Raw genomic sequence first — 22,299 nt, forward strand, 5'->3', positions numbered from 1 at the left:
TTCTAACAATCAGAAACGTGTTCAGAACGTGCTGATTTTATGTTGAAGGTTTCAGATGGAGCAATGCAGAGAAATCTTCTCTGTATAAAAATATAAGTTATTTTTGACATTAGTTAAGTAAAACACTTTGTCAGGAGACAGTGCAATGTGACCTCACTACATGTTTCTCAAAATCAGCTAAGCTGGACCCTCCCTCTTGGTTCTTGGAATGCTTAGGACCAGGCATTTCTTTCCCTCAGCCACACATGACATGACCACAAGACATTCCTTGTGCAGAGGACGAAAGTCAGACTCACAGAGACCTACAGCCATTTTCTTCCATAAAAAACTAGTGCACATGCTGGTGGATCCAACTTGGGTGGTTCACCACCAAAAGAGGGACGGGAAAGAACTCTCAATTACCATGTTCACTTCCTATCCCAAAATATATCCATCTGTCAAAATACCAGCCACAGCTCAGAGACAGTTTTTATGATACTCTTTATATGCACAACAGTCAAGTGAGGCAAGTTTTATAATTAGTTGGCATATAAACAAAATATAATAATACATACATGCATAAATATTAAGAGCATGTAAGTCTGAATGCCCGCCACTAAAGTTTCTGCCTAAATAAGAACATCTAGAATATTTCAAGCCCTATTTTATCAAAGGAACACATCAGTAGTTTCTAACAAAAGAAAACCAGGTCAACTTTGCCTCTTAGAGTGTCATCAATAATACGTGGAACAATACTGCAGGCATCAAGGAAAAATGCTCTCAGTTGTTCCACACCTTTTCAGTTTTTCCTGGCTTTTGTGGCATTTCCCAATACTCTTCCTTGCTTTTCAAAATTAATCATACTCCTTTGAATTGGGGACAATATTAGCATACCTTTCTAATTAGTTATATTCAAATTCCTTTGTTTTTCAAGGTTCCTTTGAACCACTGGCCAGAATAAGCTTCAAGTTAGCTCTGGAGACTGTTAAATGAAGTAAAATTTATTAACACTTACTTGGTCTTAACAGGGGTGTGAGGGAGGGTTTCCTTACTGCTTCCCTGAAGAAGAATTTCCAAACTGCTTTGAAGAAGATTTTCCAAACTACTCCCTCAAACTTGTTTTATCGCCCTGCTTTCTGCTTACCACACAACTGGTAAGTGGCTCCAGTGGGGTACACAAGTTCATGAGCCAGAGTTGGGTTTTCTCAGTTTGCTGCAATGGTTTTTGGATTTATTAAGGAATTTAACACAATTCAGTAACCACAGTAGTTGGTAATACACAAAGTACACACAAGTTACATGAATTATTACACTACTATTTTTAAAGATTATCATCAATGCTTTACAGTTGGTTAACAGGTCAGAATTAGCAAAGGCCTTTCAGCACATTATTCCTCAAGACATTCCCAGCCCTAAAAACATCATCATCCTAAAGGGTACACAAACCTCAAGACAAATTCATACCTCTGTAGAGCTTACAGACAGCATTTAAGGGGGACACCTGCAGCTGGATTTGCCAAGTGCCATTAATTGTATGGTTGCTATTACCAAGATGCTGTATTTCTAAGCAAGATGTGATCACGGCTGTACAGACAGTAACAAGACTACAATTCTGTGGATTAAAAGACACATGGAACACATCCAGAGGGGAAATGGTAACCTATTAATTTTGACTATCCATATATTCTTATTTTTTAAAGCAGTGTAAATTATTTAAACTGGAAACTATTTGTATGTAAAGTGTCAACAAAGACACAGCTGCAATTAAAATACCAAGACAGAATTATGCAAAACAATGGGATGCTCTATTTTTACTGATGCATAATTACATTTTCATCTTAGCTGTGCCATTCTGATCATGCAGATATAAATCACTGCAATACTTTCTTTTATTATTAACACATACTACAAGACCTCTGTATAGTTCCTGCATGAATTCAGCCAAATCACAGTAATTAAATCATATTCAGACAAGTGATATACAATGAACTGCTACTGTATAAATCTCTGCTCAATTTAACCCATTTGCAGGCTACTAAATCTTCTTTATTTAGGCTCTTAATATTCAAGAAAGTATTTTCCTGCCAGTTATGAGGGTGGGCACTCTTTTACATGCAGAAGATGGTGCCTATTTTCAGAGACCTCTTTCTCACAAGCCTAGGCAGACTGCAAGTCAAGCTGGGATCTGATGTATGTGTCTTGATGCTGGCACAGCCCAAGGCTCCTATAGCTCATACTAGGGCTTGCTCACACAACTGCTCATCACAACCATATTCCAGCATTGCAGAATAATACAACATGCATACTGTACCTTGATCAAGTATTTTTCCCATCTGTCTGCTGTGACAGACTTCCCAATCTTTCTCATCAGTTTCAAGTGAAGCTCCACCAATTCTTTTGGGACTGTAGTATTCAGGGAGAGAAAAATAAAAAAAGAAGTTGTTAAGTCTGGTGCAAATATTCTTCAATGCTAAACACTGTTAACACTGAAATGCTGTGACAATTAAGACATTTTAATAAAACAGAAACTTCAAGCCTGCTGAAGAGTTGCCCTGCAACTGAGAGATGGAGGAAGGTTAATTTAATCATGAGTCTTTTTGTTTAGATTTACATTTAGGATAATCATCACCCTTCAATTCAAGGATATAAAGCTCCGTGATAAACCTGTGGAAATTCTGGCAGTGTTAAAACCACAACTGTACAGGAACTATTCCAGTCAAACACCCACAAAAATAATACTGCAAGCAGCACACCTGCAGCTGCCTTCAGAAACCCCAAAGCCAGAAACCCCATGCACCATGCCTGGAATATCACTGGATCCAAATTATTTTTCACCAGGTGCATGGTATGGAAGAAATGTTCCTGAAACTCTACTCTCATAGATGCAGCTTTGCTATACACTTACTCTGTCTTGTACTGGACAGACAGAGAGGTACCCCAGATACGGGGCTTGAGGGATGGTTGCCAGAAATGTTGCTAAGTACAGCTGCACCAGTGCTGTCACACAATCAAAGTTTTCCAAGCAAATTTATGTATCTCTTAGCGTACATGCCTTAGAAACAATTTCAACAGCTTGTCTCAGCTCACATCTGTGATTTATAAATCAATTTGGCACCACCAAGTGGCAAATTTGCAGAACACTGATTTTATAAGTTAATGAGTAGCACAGCTTCTAAGAAATATGTAATTGATAATTATTAATGAAATTCTACATGTCCAGTGACATCAGCTTTCTCATCTGTAATTTGCTGAGAAGAACTTCAAAAATTAACTTTTCAAGTATTTTTATTTCTCTTACTCTGTGCACGCAATTTTATGTTCTAAAAGCATTTTCAGTACTTCAAGCACACACATGTTGAAAGCTTTATACCCAATATTTTTATTCTCATAATTTATGATTATGATTTTTCTGCTGGTCCAGTAGCATTATATTTGACACAGGATAAACAGCTGGGACATCAAATGTGTGTGTTGTAAAGTAGATACCACTGAGATGTTTGTTCTTTCACTCATTTATACATTACTTGTGTTAATCTTTTCAATATCTTACTTGAAATCACCCAACCTTTGTCTTTCAATCAAATGCCTCAACTTTCAGGTGAACATACTGAGTTGCTAAAATATCAGTTTGATGAAAATGCTTTTGTTGTTTCAGAAATAAAGAAATTTCATACACAAACTCCTTAAATAAATAAACATAAAACGTACCAGCCTGGTATCCTCAAAGAGACTTCTTTTCAGTACAGATAGTTCATAAGCAACAAGTCCTGGCTTGTTCTTTTTCATTCCATTTTCATATAATATTTCCATTACATATTGAAGACACCTAGTACCTCTCCTTGCTTTTTCTCAAAACTGATGCTTTTCATAATTTTGAACTAACACCTATTTTAAAAGGAACAAGATCAAAGGTCTTAACCCGAATAAGTGCCAAGCAGCTGGCATTAACAAAATTAAGCACAAAGCACTTTATACACATGAGCAATTCTATCTATTTTAAGTCATACAATTAAACCTCTGCTTGTGTTTGTGTGACATGGAACTGAGCCAGAGTATACAAAATCTTGCTGAATCAAAGCTTTTGTTCAGCATCCTTTTTTGTTTGTTTTTAATCAGACCTTTTTATGGGTATGTACTGATAGGAATCCTAGTTTAAAGAAGCACAGGTGATTTGTTTCAAATAATCAAATCCCCAGTCACCACAAAAATCTCTGCTAGAGCTTTGGTGTGAGAAAAAAATGGAGAACATGAAAAATTTTTAAAATTGGAGTAATATGGACGCTCTTGGATTAGCACTTCCTGTGAGTTGTGTTAGTATCTACAGAAATGTCACTTGTCTCAGTTTCAGCATTTCAGCTCTTGTACTTCTAGGATCTTCATGATGCATCAATGTGATGACTTTTACAAATTTCACTGAACACTTCATATCCATTCTCTGTTTACTATCCTTTCAAGATGCTTTTCATGTATTATGCAATATTACTGACTGGATTTCTCGGCTGGCTTTTTGCCTCTTCCCTTCTCTGAGAGGAATCCCACCGTACATGCCTGGTATAATGAAGGAGGCAGGAGGTTTGGAGAAGAAAACTGATGTCTAGTTTGCTCTCTAGGGAGTGTGTGAAGTGCAGCCTGACCAGCCACATGCCCCAATAGCCACAGGAGCAGAAGCCTACAGGACTGAGAAACAAACTGTATTGAATCCAAAGTAACTGTAAATAATACAGGATGTACAGCTGACTTGTCCAAAAACGCCAGCTAAGGAGATGGCCTTGGAAAGCTAAAGAGTGGTGGCAAATCTCTCCCAAAGCACTTAGCTGGCAGGGAGTAAAATCGCACTAGTAAACACAACTAAAACTTCAATCTTCTCAGAAATGCATTGAACCTGCATAACTGTAAATTAACTTACTTTTGTCCAGACTATAGAGAGAATTCCTGACAAGAGTTCATTGAATTGAGACACCAGGAAGGATCATTTTTACAAAATTGTTCTATGCTATATGTAAGAGAAAGAACATAACACCAAAGAGAATGAGCATAATTATTTTGGGTTGTGCTGCCGGCTGGTTTCAACAAATAACAACAGTAGACTACTATCTCCTTTGCAAAATTTCATCTCCTTCATATGGGACCCGCATCACTCATTTCAGCAACTTGTGTAACAATGTTCTGCATTTGTAAAAATTTCACATAAGGGAAGGAACAATACACAGCATCCTTCTTGTATAATTGCCATTGTGTGTGAGATTCTGGTCAAAAAAGCATGATGGAACATATTAAAAAAACCCTCTAAATATGAATTAGATTCTCAAACTTTTATAAAACTTTGATCTCTCTGGAACGTAATATGGGAGTTCTCTAAAACCTTCTCAGAATATGCTTAAGCAGTGGAGAAAACACCAGGAGACTGTGCACTAGCAGTTCTTCTTTTACAAAAGTGCTGTACAAATATTTCAAAGAATTGACTATAATTAAAGCATGGTGCATTCTTCTAGATATTCAAAAATACATACTTTTCATAGGAAGAAGTCATAAGCGAGGAAGAATGAGTCACCCTAAACCATTATAAAGCTTCTGGTGGAGTTCAGCCCATTTGTTAAACCCTACACTTTCCTGGAGGGAGGTTGTCATCTGGGCCTCACACAAGTGTCCTTTGAACACTATTCTGTCTATTCCAGCATTTCAGGGAGCATCCTATACATCAGTCACATGTCTAATAAATTCAGGAACATCAGAATAATTGAAATGGAAGAGAAAACATACAAACATGTGAAAACCCCATCAGCTGGCTAGAAAAGCTGTAACTTTCAAACACCTACACAACCACAGATTAAAGACAACTTCTCATGTAACCATAACCCCATTTCACCCCTGCTTATTTTCCCTGCCAAAACAAAAAGGCTTACGACTCACCTAAAAAACTCTGAAACAGAGGATGAAGACAGAAAATATGACCAAATCCTGAATCCAGAAGGAGGATGGGGGAATCTGTTATTTTGAAAGTTATTATTAACAAAAAAACCTTGGTATAAAAGCAGATCTGGAGTGCTGGACACAGAGAGGAGGATTGGAACCGTGATCTACACAGACCACCTGGTACTGATGTGGCTTACAAAGCCTGTGCCTACTGTCCTTTTCTGGGATCCAGGAAGAGAACAGTGAATTCTTAGTGCTGGGGGGACCTGGGGTGGAGGGAACAAAAAATAAAACTCTGGGATGCAAAGGCCGCTGGCAGTTTTCATGCTTCACGAACACAAACAGGTCTTCCCAGTTACACTAGTAAACCATTTTCCATGCTAACTTGTTTTGGCAAGTGTAGGAAATAAAATGACTCATAAGACATACATGGCAAATATTTCCATTAACCATATATTCTTTTTCATCCTTCTACCTTGACCAAAATTACTTCTGCACACTATGACTGCGCTGTCAAATAACACCACACTGAGCCAGAGGACAGCTGAGATTGATGAGATCATTAATGATCTCCCACCTCCCTTCTCCTAAGGGAAGGCAGCTCTCAGCACCCTGCACACAGCTGATGTGGATTAGCTACTGGCACCCTGCATGGAGTTTAATGGCAAATAGGAGACGGTTTCCACCCAGCTCAAATCACTCTGCTGTGCTGGAGGGAGCTGCCCTGGAGGAACAGACAAAGGCAGGAGCATCTCCTCAGACATCAGTAAAGAGTCAGCACGTGGCCACCATGGAACAGGCAGCACAGAGAAGCAGGGGATGCCCCACCCCTGCAAGTGCTCAAGGCCAGGTTGGATGGGGCTTGCAGGAGTGTGGTCTGGTGAAGGGTGTCCTGGCCCAGAGCAGGGTGGTTGGTATGATCTTTAGGGTCCCTTCCAACCTAAACCATTCTGATGATTTACCACTTATCACGCTAACCATGCAGTTAATTCCCTTTACAGACAGATCCTTAGGCATAAATTTGCTTAAAACGAGTCAGCTGCATCCCTTACGAAAGGCACAAGAGTCCCCAATAGGCATGTGACCACATTTCCAGCATCTTTAATATTCTCCTTAATTTCTGTGTAAAGTCTGAAGTCCCATGAGCAGTCTGAGGCAGCAAACATCTTGTCTTCTCTTTAGTTGAAACTAATCTAGAAGTCCCTCATCTGTTTCATTAAACAATTAGCAAACACTGAGTCAAAGAAAGGGAACAACATCTCCCCTTTGGTTTATGATAACATAAATATTCTTAAGAACTATCTAACTTGTTTCTTAACTCAATATAAGGAAAATGTGAGACCCTTTTAGTTATTCACAGAAGTTTATAGATCAGAGAAAAATGGCAGGCTTGGCATGTTAAATACATGGGAAGATAAAACTCCCTAGTTTGAACCCAGGCAAGAAAATTTAGTAAACCTCTGGTAAAAAAAACTGTGGCACTAAAGGAGCCTCATCTTCACACAGCAAGTTTGGCATAAAAATAATAAATGGGAATCATGTGACCTCGTGAGAAAAAGAGCAGTTGTTCCTGTTTGAAAGGACAATCTAAATATCTTATTTTCTGAATCATTTGATGAGTATTATCCTACCAAACTGTGTGCCTACAAAAAAAAAAAAAAAAAAAAAAAAAAGGCACACAGGAAAGGGGAAAAAATGAAACTGCTCTGCCTCCTGAGTGAATGAAAAGAGCAATTAAACATGCTGTAATTAAACCACAGATCAAAACAGAATGAACAAGTCACCAAGTAGCAGTTTTATATCCTGTTCCTAGAAAGATTGTTGGCAGGCATTACAAACAAACAAACCACACTCACATTTAAATGACATTGTTATCCTAGGAAAGTACTTTGAAATCTGGATGCTCACCAGCTAGATCATTTTCACACAAATATCTGAGAACATTTATCTCTCTTGTCTGTACAAATACGTATTAGAAGATTCTCTTCTTACCTGGACTATTCAGAGCACGGGTCTCTCTAACATTAGCCAGCAAAGGTAAGATTTTTATCCCGCTGGTAAACCCCCTCCTACACACCCCCATGCAAGGAACCCACTCACCACCTCTTTCACTGCCGCTTGCAAACAAATCATGACCAACAGGGAAAGTGCTCTGAACTGGGACCAAAATGCCTTTTCTACCCCAGTTCTTTTAGTAAGTTGCATCACCAGCATAACAGACCTTGCTAGCAGAGCTGCATCCTGACCTCATTGTATCAGTCCAACCCAGCATTGCCAAGTCCCAGCAGTAAACCATGTCCCCAAGTGCCTCATCAGCATATGTTAAATATGTCCATGAATGATGACTCCACCACTTCCATGGGCAGTCTTTTCCAGTGCTTGACAACCCTTTCCATGAGGAAATTTTCCTAATATCCAAACTAAACCTTGTCAGCACAACTTGAGACCATTTATTCTTGCCCTACTGTTTGTTACTTGGGAGAACAGACCAACCTCCAACTGGCCACCACCTCCTTTCAGGCGGTTGTGGAGTGATAAAGTCCCCCAAGCCTCTTTTTCTCCAGAATAAAAAATCCCAGTTCCCTCAGCTGCTCCTCACCAGACCTGTGCTCCAGACCCTTCACCAGCTTTGTTGCCCTTTTCTGGACACACTCCAGCATCTCAATGTCTTTTTTGCACTGAGGGGCCCAAAACAGAACACAGAATTTGAGGTATGGCCTCAGCAGTGCTGAATACAGGGGGACAGTCATTGCCAGGGTCCCACTGGCCACACTACTGCTGATACAGGCCAGGATGCCACTGGCCTTCTTGGCCACCTGGGCACTCTGCTGGCCCATGTTCAGTGGCTGTCAACCAACACCACCAGGTCCTTTCCTGAGAAGCAGATTCCCAAACACTCTTTCCTAAACCCACAGCACCACCTTGAGCACCCTTTCCTCCCATATCTTTTAATCTACAATCCTTCCCTGTCTGCAGTTCAATCTGATTATGCTTTGCTTTCTAATGCTCACACTACAATCAGTTACCTTCTCTCTGTTTATGAAACTGAGATTTAAAAAATCACTCTCATTGTCATCGACATAACTCCTGAAGCTGGAATTAAAGGCCATATGAAAGTAAACAAAATCGCTGGAGAGCTGCTCTTCAGCAGCCCTTTAGCAGACAGAAGATAGCTTAATCTTTCACAGGCCTCCTATTTCATTCTCTGGCTATTAAGTGCCTAGGGACGTTGGGGACTTTTTAAGCTAATATATTATAAGGAACAGCAGAAAGGTTAACAAAAGCAGCACTGATGTTAGAAAAAAGCATAAAACTTAGCAAGAAAAGCATGCTGTACCATGCAATGAAAAAGAATAGGAGGTAGAAGAAAAAAAGAAAATTACTTTGAAAATAATGCAGGAAAAAATAGCACAGAATCTATTTTAGAAACCAAAAATAGTCCAGGAAAGACAGCAAAGGAAAGCCCAGTTCACTGACTCAAAAAAATGTATTGAATAAAAAATGGGCTCTAGTCTACAAACTTAGGACATGTGAGGAGCAAGTAAGACAAATCAAGCTGTGGCAGCAATAATGCAAACAAGCAGATTGCCTTTAAAAAGAGGTACTGGAAACACTTGAAACTGTCACTGGTAGCCATTGTTGGCAGTTAACTCATGTGCAGTGACAACACCACACATTTCTACTGTCTAAAATCAAGTGCACTTGATTTGCTGATCCTTCATTTGAGCAGATCCAAACCCTGACGGAAACTGCTGGGACCACACCCCTTGAAAGCAAAGACACCTCAGCACAGGTATCTTCCATTCTAGCTTCATTGTAGCTGATACAAAGAGGAAACTAAAATTACTCCAGGATTCTCTTGCCTGCTGATGCATCTCAGTCTCCAATACAACCAAGACTTTTAAACCATGAACAGAAAATCCTCCTCATTTCCTTCCTTAGCCCTGAACTGTGTAATTACAATTCTCAAATAAAGTGTAGGTATGACAAAGGTAATTGTAAAGATTACACTTTAGTAGTAGACTCTAGTGTGCTTCACAGCTCCTCACTGCAAGTATGCATCTCCATGGCTTCTGGATACACTGGGATAAATTCACTTCAGAGAAATTTCAGTAGTTTGGGTTTTTTTCCACTGGAAGAAGCGGGCAAAGATGAGCTGCATCAACATGCCCAGTTCAGGCACTGGGAGCCAGCCTCTGGAGCATGTTGCAGAACACACTTGCCCATTCTACTTGTGCTAGGCACAAAGGTGTCCTACAGAAAGCACAAGTGGAGTTAAGAGCCATAACAAAAAGAACAAGCAGGTCGATCAGAGGGCTTGGTCCAACTCTGCCATAAGAAATGCTAGAGAGGCACATATTAGGAAGCACAACCCCTCGAGAATATCAGTAGTGAAAGGAGGATTTACATCCCAATGCCAGTCTGGACTGAGGCACTTGCTGGCCACTACAATCATGGAGGCTCACACTTGCAGAAAGGATGTAAGCAAAATAAGCTGGGATGGTAATGTTCACCATGCTCACCTTTTGATCTAACATGAAGAAGCTGCACAGCCATTGAAGTGGTAAAATTTAATTCAGTGTCTTCATGGACTCTCGGATCAAAACTCAGATTACAACTCCCTCCTAGGAGGGTGGCCTGGACAGAAGGCAAGCAACTAGAAAAGAAATGCTCTAACTCCTGTGAAAAGGAGCCTGAATTTTCATTCCTATACTAAACTTCTGGAATTTTGTAGATATTTTGCCTTTAAAAAACAGGAAAGGGCAGCAACATAGCAGTAGTATTCATCTAAGCACCTGGACAGAGATCTACAAATGTAGATACTGACACCTGAGCTAATTCCATATAATCCATTTGCAACCCACAGAGAGAAACACACTTTCAGGAAGAGTCAGCCCATCCTGAAGTAAAACTTCAGTAAAATCTGAGCTCTACTAAATACACTTGAAGAGATTAATTCTGTCATAGTGTCTGGCAACTTTTTCCAGTGAAAACCACCTCTGGCTGGGAAAGGTCTTAAAGATACAGGAGTGTTATCAGGTACTGGGGGTGGGTACATCTTGTTCTTAAACCCTTAAACCTAAGCTCTTACACTCCCCATTAAACAGAGAATTACCACTGCAGATCTGACTCTAGCTCCTACACTTTATCTGTGCACAAACACTTCCAGCAGACAAAATCAAATGTCTAAGCATGGCAGCATTTAACTTCAGATGAAAGCTTATATCCTGCTATGTTAAACTAGAAGCATCTTCATTGCAGTGAACTAAGTGAAGTGTTTAGTACACATGAGCATAGAGTTGTATACATCAGTAGTTAAGAAGCTGTCAGCTTTATTTAGCTTTATTCACATAATGAACATAACAAGCTGCTTTTAACACTTTCTGTTAGAGGATAAGTTGAATAAAAGTCCTTTTTCACTCCACTATATGAAAAGAAGCAAATGCATTTTAATCCCTTACTTTGTTTTGTTACTAGAAACGTCCCTGTGGTGTCAATTTTGCCACATTTCTCAGGTACTTTCCAAGTGTGAATATTAACAGCATTAACAGAGGGAGGATGTTGAATATACCACAAAATCACTTTCTCCCACATCTCTCACTTGAATAAAATGGCAATATTAAAAAACTTAGGTTGAATAAAACCCACTTTTCTAAAGCAAGTTTCATTACCAAAGTTACAATTCCTCAATCTTCTCTTCAGATGGAAAAACCCAACCAACAAAAAAACCCCAAAACTAAGCCCCACAACACCAAAGAATCCCAAATATTTATTCTCTTCCATGCATCACGTAAGATCTACTACAAAGACATTTCTGTCATTTTTCAGATTTAATTTTAGAAAAAGTAGTTTTTTCTCTAGTCACTGGTGATCCAACCTGTATTTCAAATAAAATTCATTTCTACTCAGGAATTCACCATTTTATCTTTCATCTTTCAACAATTTTACTCAACCATAGCAACAGCAAAATATTTTTTTGTAGTTTCTCAGTAGCTGTCAAATATTGCAGACACCTCTTTTTTGAAAACCTAGTCTGAGAAACCATAATTTCTTTCATAATATTTTTTTTATTTACTGGACCCTAAAGAAGTACAAGAAAAAACTACAGTGCAAAGACACACATTTTATGCTTTTCAAAACATCCGGCAGCGAGGAACTGGTGCAGAAACATTTGAGTACTATTCAGTAAGCATTTGGTATTTGACAGGCAGCAGCATTATGTGAGCATGAGGTTTTTTTAAGGATCAGGATAAGCAAACTTTGAAGGTGAAGCCAACTCAAGTCATTCTGCAATGCAGAACACGCTTCCCTGTCAGCTGGAAATAAGTAACTGTATGCCTGTTCTGCTCTAAGGTGATATCAGTTCATTAATCTAGCAGCAGTGCAAGTGAAATTTGAAAATAATTTATAAAAATATCAGATATCCATAATGAGATGCACCATATCTCAGAGACTTGTACAAAACAAGCATAACAGAGGAACATCTCTAGCAGCTGACAAAGGTTTCTGTGAAAGGTAGCAGTCACATGGCTGGATGAAAGTCATTCTACAGTTGAATTCATGATCCCAAACAAAGAATTCTACAACTTTAACCCAATTAGCACAGAATATGAGGGTTCTTTTAAATAATTTCAGAATTAGTAGCAACTTTTTGTCCATTATGTCTAATGAAACCCAGGAAGCATGTAAGAATAGAAATTTAAGAAGCAGAATTGTCCAAGACAGTTGTCTGACAAAGTGCTAGTAGTACATAAAGTAGTACACAGTGTGATTTTCACCAACTTCCTTAGGCCTAGATCTAAAATGAAGACTGCTTTAGACTTAAGGAAACCACGTATGTCCTCTGGAGAGCTGGTAACCAAATCATACACAAAGTGAAGACTCACAGAAGCTTCATTCCTTGAAACGCCCAACTCTTAGGTATGAATTTCTATGAGCAAACTCATGTTTTGACCTGTCAGCACTATTAAAATATCTACCCCTGTTAACATAATTCTTCTAATTGCAGAAACGGTTGTAACTGTGGGGTTGTTGCAGCTTCCCAGGGGAGCCAAGACTGTTCCCTTCAGGGTCGACATCATCTCCTGTCCAGGCAGCCTCGAAGCCTCAGACCCCTTTGCCAGACTGGCAGCTCTGTTGCCTCTGAGTAACTCGGGCTCAGCTGCCATCAGCCACCTCTTACACAACTTTTTATCTGAGCTAGAAAGTAAGACAAGGGTAACAGCCTGAAGGGACGCTGGATTTGTAGCTACCATTTCCATAATGCCTGCCATCACTCAGTCCTCATGTGTGAGGATACAAACCCTCCAACCTACACAACCACAGCTAGATGCCATAAGGATCTGGGAAAAACCTGGCTGCTTGGGCTGCAGAGAGATGGAAAGTGCCACAAAGTAACCCAAACACACAACAGTATCTGAAAGCATAAAATTTCTGCCATCAAATCCTTCCCTTCCCATATAAGACAAAACAGACAGAAAGGAAGACAAACACACTGAACAGGAGGAACAGCTGAGCACAGCACTTGGAAAAGAAATTATGAGCCATGGTGCATATCACTCCATGCAACAGTGACCACCAGCTGCTGTTTCAGAAGGTGTGTAAAGAAAACCCACAGCACACGTAACAAAATTACCTGCCCCTAGGTTAGCTTTAAATAACCTTTTCATAGAGACTGGCTTAACATAAAAGCAAGAAACTTAGTGTTCTTAGTTTTATTTTAAAATATTTTCACTACAACTCAACATTTATCAGTTTCTAAATATTTTTGGGCTCTGGCCTCAATAATAATTTGCAGCAATCAGCTGCAATTACAGAACATGTGAAAGGCATCTAAATCTCAATTACTTTTGAGTTTCATTCAATGCACTGTTTTTCTACTTTTACAATATAAAAGGAATGCAAAACTCTAGAAGCCTTGCTTTGAACACTTTTAAAAATGTCCTCTGATGTCAATAGTATAAGCTGCCATGCAGTCCTCCCCTTCTCTATGTTCCCTGTTATCTTTCAAGGTGGAGCTGCCACCGCTGAGCACTAAAATCAAGACAGAGGCAAACAAGCAAACAACAAAACAAGAGGTAGATACATATACTCAAAATAATATATCCCCCAAGTTTTAGTATGATTCTCTGCCCACTCCTCATGCTATCTATTAGTTTGTTAATTTTAAAACTCCATGACCATGTTAATAGGCATGCTTTCCTGAATTATGACAATATTACCCAGAGTATTTTGTTGAGCTAACAGCTAATTTTAATATTTTGGGATGTATTTGTTATAAACATTTTCCTTTATAATATATACTTACAACTGTCCTTCATTTACAGTTTTGTTGCCCATCGGTAATACTATTTTATTGACAGCAGTGTTTCCCCTTAGGCTGAATTAGCCATCTTACACCTTGATCTTTTTAAAAACAACTCATGTCCTTCTGGTTTCTTAGCAAATGAGATTATTGCCCACACTATCAAAAAAAATTAGAAGAAATTAGGAATTCTACTTTATTTATACTACAGTATATAGTAGTATATATACAGAGAAATAAAAAATAATCTATTTTTCTAACCAACTTCCTGTTATGTAATCAGTTTAGGGTTTATGATGGTGCTTTCCCTCTGGACACTGACTCACATTCAGTGGTTGCCTCAGCTGGAGCGATGCACCCCCACATGTTCTGCCAGTCTTCTGCCAGGTAGGGTTGTCAGGGCTGGACAGAAAGCAAAGCCCCTCCACAGCAAGAACACAGACCAGTGGTAACATCAGTCTGCATTAACGTGCTGGGCCGTAGACTGCAAAGGCTAAAAACATTCTCCATGCCTCACCTGATTCCTCCTGCCACAAAGAATAACGTCAAAGAAAGGGCTGGGCATGAGAGTTACTATCTGGGTCATGCCACATAAGGTTGCTCTGGAACGCCAAGTCAACCACCTTAATCAGTGACCTCTTTAAAAAGACTGCATCCATATGTAAGCATCTGTCAAACAGGAGCCATCTATCTTTGCTTCAGAGAAATTATCCATGCTTTCAAAAGAAAACAGCAGAATATTTCTCTCTGGAGAATAACTACTGCAACTATTAGAACTATGAAATTACAATTTCATGAAGTTTATGAAAAGTAGACGTAAAAGCTCCTTGCTTTTGATTTCCTAACTCTTTGCTGAAGTGTTTAAAACATGCTAGTCACTCTGGTTTCCATTTCTTTACTCAAATACACACCTGTATTTTTTTTTTACCAGCTGTACTGCTAAACCTTTTCAGAAAGCCAAGCTAATACCTAATCCAGGCAACTCAGCATGCTTCCACATTATTAACCGTGTTCTACATAATTTCCTAATATCAGTTTTACCATACTTCATCATTATTGCAGGAAAGGCAATAGAATCAAGATCTCACAAATTAGTCTAATAATGACACCTTATGCAAAGAAGTTATTTAAGTTCTCAGTAACAAACTTATTTTAATCATTGCAATGTGGCTGATGATTTTAGCCATCCATGTCTCCTAAATTTTTCTTCTTTTTACATAAGACACTTTTCTGTCCACATGTTCTGTGAATTCCTCTTGGACTTTTTAACTTCCTTCTATCTACTGCTAGCTATGAATATGTTCTCCTGGCCTTCAGCAGGGTTAGATTTACATCTTTCAAACAATTTCTACTCAGCAGACAAACCAACCCTTAGCCCTTAGGCTTATCCTCCCCATCCTACTCCCATTTGTCCAACCTGCATTCAGAAACATCCACTAGCTTTGTGAACATGCTTCATCATCTAGGACATGGTGCTTTTATTCCTTGACTTATGACTACTCCTTCTGGTCTCCCTTTATTAAGGGCAGGTCTTCCAAAAGCTCCCTTGTTGCCATATCAATTTTTCTTACCTGCTGCTAAACTTTCTAAACCTTTATACGGAGTGTTAACATGTTATTAGGAGGTCAGCTAATGCTGTCTGCTACAGATTTTGTATAAGCTTAAATATACAGTTTAAGGGATAATTTTGCCACTTAATGGAAATGTCTTTTGTAAAGCAGGGCATTCACATAGCCACTTTATGGCAGCTTAAACTGGTTCCCTCTTAACTATCACCTCCAGGCAGTACTGGGAGGGGGGGTTAAGTGTTCCTTTTTGTTGTTGTTGCACCCATCACACACCTCTCCACCTTGGATGCTTTATGGCAATATATTGTTGATAACTACAAGAACACCATACTGAAGGCTCTGGGATCAAACTAAAATTTCCACACTTTATCATTCACTAATTAATACAGCTTTTGTGAACCATCGCAGTTTGTTCTCAGGAGGAAACCCTTATAATCCTGGTAGTCATTAATACTAAAAGGCAATAAATGTGCCCTGGCACTGGTGCTCCTAGATAGCTGTAGATGAGTTGGAAAATAGCCAGGGCAGTATCAGAGGGACACTGAGTAGACTAGGAAATAAGTGTTTACTTACACACAAACCTAAACAAGCAGTTTTATTCAGCATGCAACTGGTTCAGGACAACTGTTAGGATAGAAAAATGATATAACCGTAGACAGCCAAAAAACCAGGCAGAGCTTCATGCTGATAAGCCCCATTTTCCTGGAAAAGAGGATTTTAGAGATCAGGGTAGGTAAGGTACTATTTGCTTCCAATATCTTGATATCAAATATCTCCATTCTTCAAATATCAACCAAGCCTGTGAGTTCAAGGGTATAAACAGCATTTTTCTCAAAAGTACTAGAAGACCTAAATGATCATAATGGAAAGAAACTGAATACTAAAACAGAGCTGCTGAAACATGGGAATCTTGAAAAATAGGCCTCCTCTCACTTAGGAAAATTGTTTTCCCCAGACCACTAGACATCAGTATGGTCAGAATTGCCACAGTAGTTCTCAGAAATTCTCTGCTTCTTGAGCTTTAAGAGCTTTGTTTAGCTCTTGGGGAAGAGATGAGAGACTGACAAATGCTAGAGGCTACTAAGAAATACCTAAAATGCTAAAATGTTAGTCGAGTTTAATAGATGAGTTGAAGCAAAGGAAAGTTCATTGATTTGGAGAAAAAATGGAAGAGGAGAAAGGGTAATGAAATAGTGTAGAAAGATCAGTTTAGTGTAATGAACTGCCACAGACCTTGCTATTCCACAACTGGACCACTATGTTTTTACTGCGAGGCTGGAGGATGTAAAAAAATATATACACCTTTTACAAGTTTTATTATTTCTCAATGGCTTAAACGTTTTACTGAACTCAAGAAACATCAACAGCCAACCATCAAACACTGCTGCACCACTCTGCCCCATCATCAGTGCTCAAGCAGGGAGTAATGAAGAGCCTGCAGCACACTGGGAGGGTGCTCCACAGCACTGCAGCCCCCACAGGCAGCCTGGCAGTTCCCCCACCGTGGGATGGGTCCCTGCAGTGCACACTGCATTCCCAGTGCACACTGCTGCATCGGGAGATGCTCCTGGAAGGCAAGTCAGCTCTCTTGCCAGCCATGCTCCTGCTTTTCCTCCCAGAGGAGCACAACAGAGATTGTCTTGGGGGGACACCAGAGGACACTTGTTCCAACAATGGCAGATAACACAAAGTCCTGAATACCTCCCTCAACTCCCAGTTGTCATGAACGGGGAGGAACACAGCTGTACCAAGAAGCATTGTATGGCCCAGAGAGAGAACTAGGTATTAAAATGGGTTCTTCCGAAGAAGAACTGGCTTTGAGGCAGTAGTGAGCACAGCCACAGCATTCTTCATCACGTTATCTATTCATCATCTTCCCATCATCTGCCCATTCTTGACAGTTCAGTAGCTCCTGTCCTCTGCTTCACCCCACACAAAGGAATTCTTCTTGCCATTGTGATCACGAATAGTCAGCATAGACTCATTAAATCATGCTTGACCAACCCAATTGGCTTCTACAATGAAACAACTAACTGGACGGGACAAGGGCAAAGGAGTGGATATTGTGAACCATGACTTTAGCAAGGATTTTGACACTGTCTCTCACAACGTTGTCACAGACAAATTCAGGAAGTGTGGACTGGATGACTAGACAGCAGGGTGGAACAGCAGATCCCAAAGGGTCATCATCAGCAAAGCAGGGTCTTGTTGGAGGCCTGTCACTAGCAGTGTCCCCCAGGGTTCTATACTGAGTCCGGTATTGTTTAACTCATCCATCAATGACTTGGATGGAGGGACAGATTACTCTGCAGCAACTTCACACAAAGCTGACATGAGTGGCCAACACCACAGATGGCTGTGCAGCCCTTCAGAAGGGCCTTGGAGAGATGAGCAGAGAGGAACTTTCAAACTTGAAATTCAACAAGGGCAGATGCAGGGTGCTGCACCTGGGAAAGAATAAACTCACAGAGCAGCACAGGCTGGGGGCTGACCTGCTGGAAAGCAGCTTTGCTCCTTCCAGAGAAGAGCCCAGGGGTGCTGGTGGACAACAAGCTGTCCATGAGCCAGCAGTGCTCCTGTTGCTAAAAAAGCCAATGGTATCCTGGGATGTCTTAGGGAAAGCACTGCCAGCAGGGCAAGGGAGGTGATCCTGCCCCTCCACTGAGACCCAGTAAGGCCATGTCTGGAGTGCTGTGTCCAGTTCTGGGCTCCTCAGCACAAGAGAGACATGGAGCTCCTGGACCATGTCCAGTGGGGGGCTAGGAAAATTATTAAGGGACTGGAGCATCTCTCTTAGGAGGAAAGGTTGAGGCCTGCTCAGCCTCGAGAAGAGAGGGCTGAGAGGGGATCTCATCCATATATGTAAGTATCCAAAGGGAGGGTGCCAAGAAGATGGATCCAGGTTCTCATCAGTGGTGCCAAGCACTAGGACGCGAGGCAATAGGCAGAAACAGATGCACAGGAAGTTCCACCTGATTATGAGAAAGAACTTTACTGTATGGATGACCATGCACTAGAACAGGCTGCCCAGAGAGGTTGTAGAGTTTCCCTGCTGGAGTTATTCAAGAACTGTCTGGATGCAATCCTGTGCAATGTGCTCTAGGATGACCCTGACTGAGCACAGAAGTTGGACCAGATGACCCACTGTTTTCCCTTCCAATCTGACCTGTTCTGTGATTCTGTAATCTAAATGCCAGCTTTGGGATGAGCTCAGAAATGTATGTACCAAGCAGTGGGCACTAATAATTGTACATGTCTATCAGCTAACTGTTCTTAAACTACACAATACAGCTTGAAATAATCCCAAACAAGAGAAAAAAAGTTCACGGTAAGTGCTGAAAACTTAGGAAGACCCTGAGCTACAAAGATGGGTGGAGGGAGAATATTCTGAGAAACTCTTAGAGCTTCTGCAAATGTCTGAACTTGGCCAAGGCAAAGTGCTGACGGAATGCTGGCTAAAACATAACTTCCACCTTACATGTGATAATGGGGTCACACACAACTCACCTTAATGTTTATGAAGTTCTCCAATACAAATGCACTACAGTACAGCACTGCCATGGGGCTTCTTTCACTGAACACCATCTCACACCAGACACAAGAATTTCCACCAATATTCCTGGGTCTTATACACTTGTCCTGAATAAGACTCTGACTTGGAAGTAATTGGAAGTAATATTGGAAGTAATATCGGAAGCTTTTCCTCTAGTTCTGTACCATCCAAGCTGTGTTGGAATTCAATAAAGCCACCTACTGAAAGCATATCACACTCCCTTGACGGAGACACGTGCTTCAACAGAATCTGCATAATCCCTAGGAAGGCTGAACTTTGAGGGGGCTCAGATGCTCTGTAGCTCATCTATGCCTGAAGAGCAGTGTCCCAAGTTCCTTTTTTCCATTCCATATGGCATTCTGCCATCTCTTTCATATGGGCAGTGCTACTGGCAAGGACTGAACTGCTTCTCTCACCAGAAGTACAATGCTTTCCTGGCTTCTACGCTGGATCATGAGATGTGGAGTCTACCTAAAACTGCATTAACAGCATAAATATGAAAGCACACTGGATGAGCTGACGTGCCAGCTCAACACACGTAAAGGTGTGAAGTCTTCCCATGGAAAAATTAGCAAAACAGGAATAGTTATGAGATAATTATTTCTCAAGGTAAACTTCACTCCTTAAATGAATGATCAAAAGGCATGTGTAGATGTGGCACATTGACCTTAACATCAGATTAATCTACACTGACTGAAGTGTAGCCCAGATGAGTTTATTCTGCATTAGAGACTTATTTGCCATGAAGTTGGTGCAAGAATGATGTGCTACTTATACTTACTTTCTCCAGATTTAACCCTCTTATGCTGTTTGAGGATATCATCTCCAAGCCACTGGAGTCTATCTTCAACAAATGATTTAATTTGGTGTCTAGAAACATGAGTGTAGAGCCTCCATCACAGTAAAAAATGAAACAAGCACAGAAGAGATATACCGAGTTCGGAAGTTCACTAGTTATGTTTTTATTCTCCAGTAGTTAGCTGCTAAGTTAAAAATGCAGCATTTTACTAACAGGTGGTGGATTAATGGCTTTGACATAAATGCTTTGGTTCAGTCCCTAGATTCAGCTGGAAGGCACTATTAAACACTTACATTCCACAAACACAGTCAGGTCAGCCTGCATAAAGGTGGTAACTACTTGACTGATTCAGAACAGCAGTTAAAATTTCTTATTCACTGGGTGTGAAAAGACATGAACACTCAGGCCTGGAGAGCAGATGAAAAGCATTGTCTCCTGATACAGTTTCAGGGCAGAGAGCTTCTAATATCAATATAGCCACACACCTAATATGTTAATGAGGAAGATGCAGCAAGATATAAAATGAGAATAAACTCCACCTACCCAGCACTACAGACACTACCAACATTTTATGTCACAACTTGGCCATTTATATAAGAGGACATCAAATGAATTAATCCTTCACTGAAACCAGGTAATAAATCTTATGTACAATATCAATTATTAAATTTAAAGTGAAGCAATGTTTGACAGTACTTCCATATCACATTTATCACCTACTTTTAATACTAATCAATCTTCTGTGGATATTACGGGTTATTGCAATGTATCACAACTTTACCTAAGAGTCACATCAAACCCTGTAACTTCTGATCGATAGTACACAAACACACTTGATTATCAAACATTAAATACAAGAAAAAAAAATCAATCACATTAACAGAACACCATTTCACTACCTTTATCACTGGGAACACAGCTCATCTTGAGCTTGAGAGTCTGTCAAGCTCCTTGTCATTAGATAGAGTTGCTAGTTATATTAAACAGCTACAAAGTTTCAGGTATCTTTCTCCTATATATATATATTCAATAGCAATGTTAATAGTTAACTTCTTCAGAGAATGGTTAAGAACCCTTAAGCTTAACATTGTATTGCTTTCCAGATGTATTGTAATGACAATAAAAAAACACAGCTATAACTTACTGAAAACAAATTATTTCAATATCCAAATTAATTTGAAAAAATGTTTTAGATCTATAGAAGAATCAAGAAAAACACAGCACCTTATAAAAGAGAACTTGCTGCTTTAGTAGTAAGTTCTGATATCCCCAAAGACTTTTTTTTCAGGTCTATGATGTAGTAACGTGTACTGTCTATAAATGGTTTGCACAGATTTTCCATAAGCTGCCTGCCCTTAACCTAAGCAGTCATTATAAAGACAGAAAAGGGGAGAAAATGTCCAGAAAAATGAACCTCCCACCAGGCATTTGCACCTCACCATGTCTTTCTTTAAATCATTTAAACCCCTGTCAACATGTGCAGAGTGGTTTTATTACAACACTCCAAACAAACATAACACATTCATGCTGTAATTAAGCAACAATATTCCAGGCTAGGTCAGTCTGTCAGGGTGACTGCCAAGAGTCAAAGGTGATAAAGAAGTCTGAGCTGCAGTGAGAGTATGGAAGACTGCTTCAGACTGGAAATCCACATAAAACTCACTTGCTATTTTCAAGACCACCTTTAGTATGGTCTTCACCAACAAGATTGTGATGCAATTTTACTGGAAAGCACACACAAAGCATGTGTACTTGTGACCATTTCAACGAAGAACAAATCAAACACCACACAGCTAAGAAAAGCCTGCAAAAATCGATGAGCTAATGCATCCTAGCACACTTTGGAAGATGCCATTCACCTCCGGGAGAGGTTCTCCCATTCACTCACCAGGGAACCTGGCAAACCAGCGAGTGTTTTGCGTAGTCATGTGTAAAATTAGATTTCTGTTGTGCAAGCTAACATTCTGCTAATATTTTCATTCACAAGAGACCAAGTGCTTAATTAACATTTATACCAATTCTCATGCTATTTACTGACACAAAGGAGGTGGTGACTTGATAGCATGGTTCCTTAAACACAGCCCTAAATACAAATATAGGTTTTGCTCCCCTCTACCACATTTTTTACTATTTAAATTTGCAATTTTTCTTCTATTGCAAGTAATAACTATCTCAAAAAACC

At 39.9% G+C, this 22,299-nt stretch overlaps 1 protein-coding gene across 1 annotated transcript in view; it reads right to left on the bottom strand.

Moving 5' to 3' along the window:
- RSF1 (remodeling and spacing factor 1) overlaps positions 1-22,299 on the bottom strand; it is a 60,473-nt gene that overhangs the window by 33,212 nt on the left and 4,962 nt on the right. The window contains exon 2 of the mRNA XM_066572300.1: positions 2,291-2,382. Coding sequence (XP_066428397.1) covers positions 2,291-2,382 — 92 coding nt within the window. The remainder of the gene's footprint in view (positions 1-2,290; positions 2,383-22,299) is intronic.

The sequence above is a fragment of the Molothrus aeneus genome, chromosome 2, assembly GCF_037042795.1.
Source record: "Molothrus aeneus isolate 106 chromosome 2, BPBGC_Maene_1.0, whole genome shotgun sequence".
Lineage (NCBI taxonomy): Eukaryota > Metazoa > Chordata > Aves > Passeriformes > Icteridae > Molothrus > Molothrus aeneus.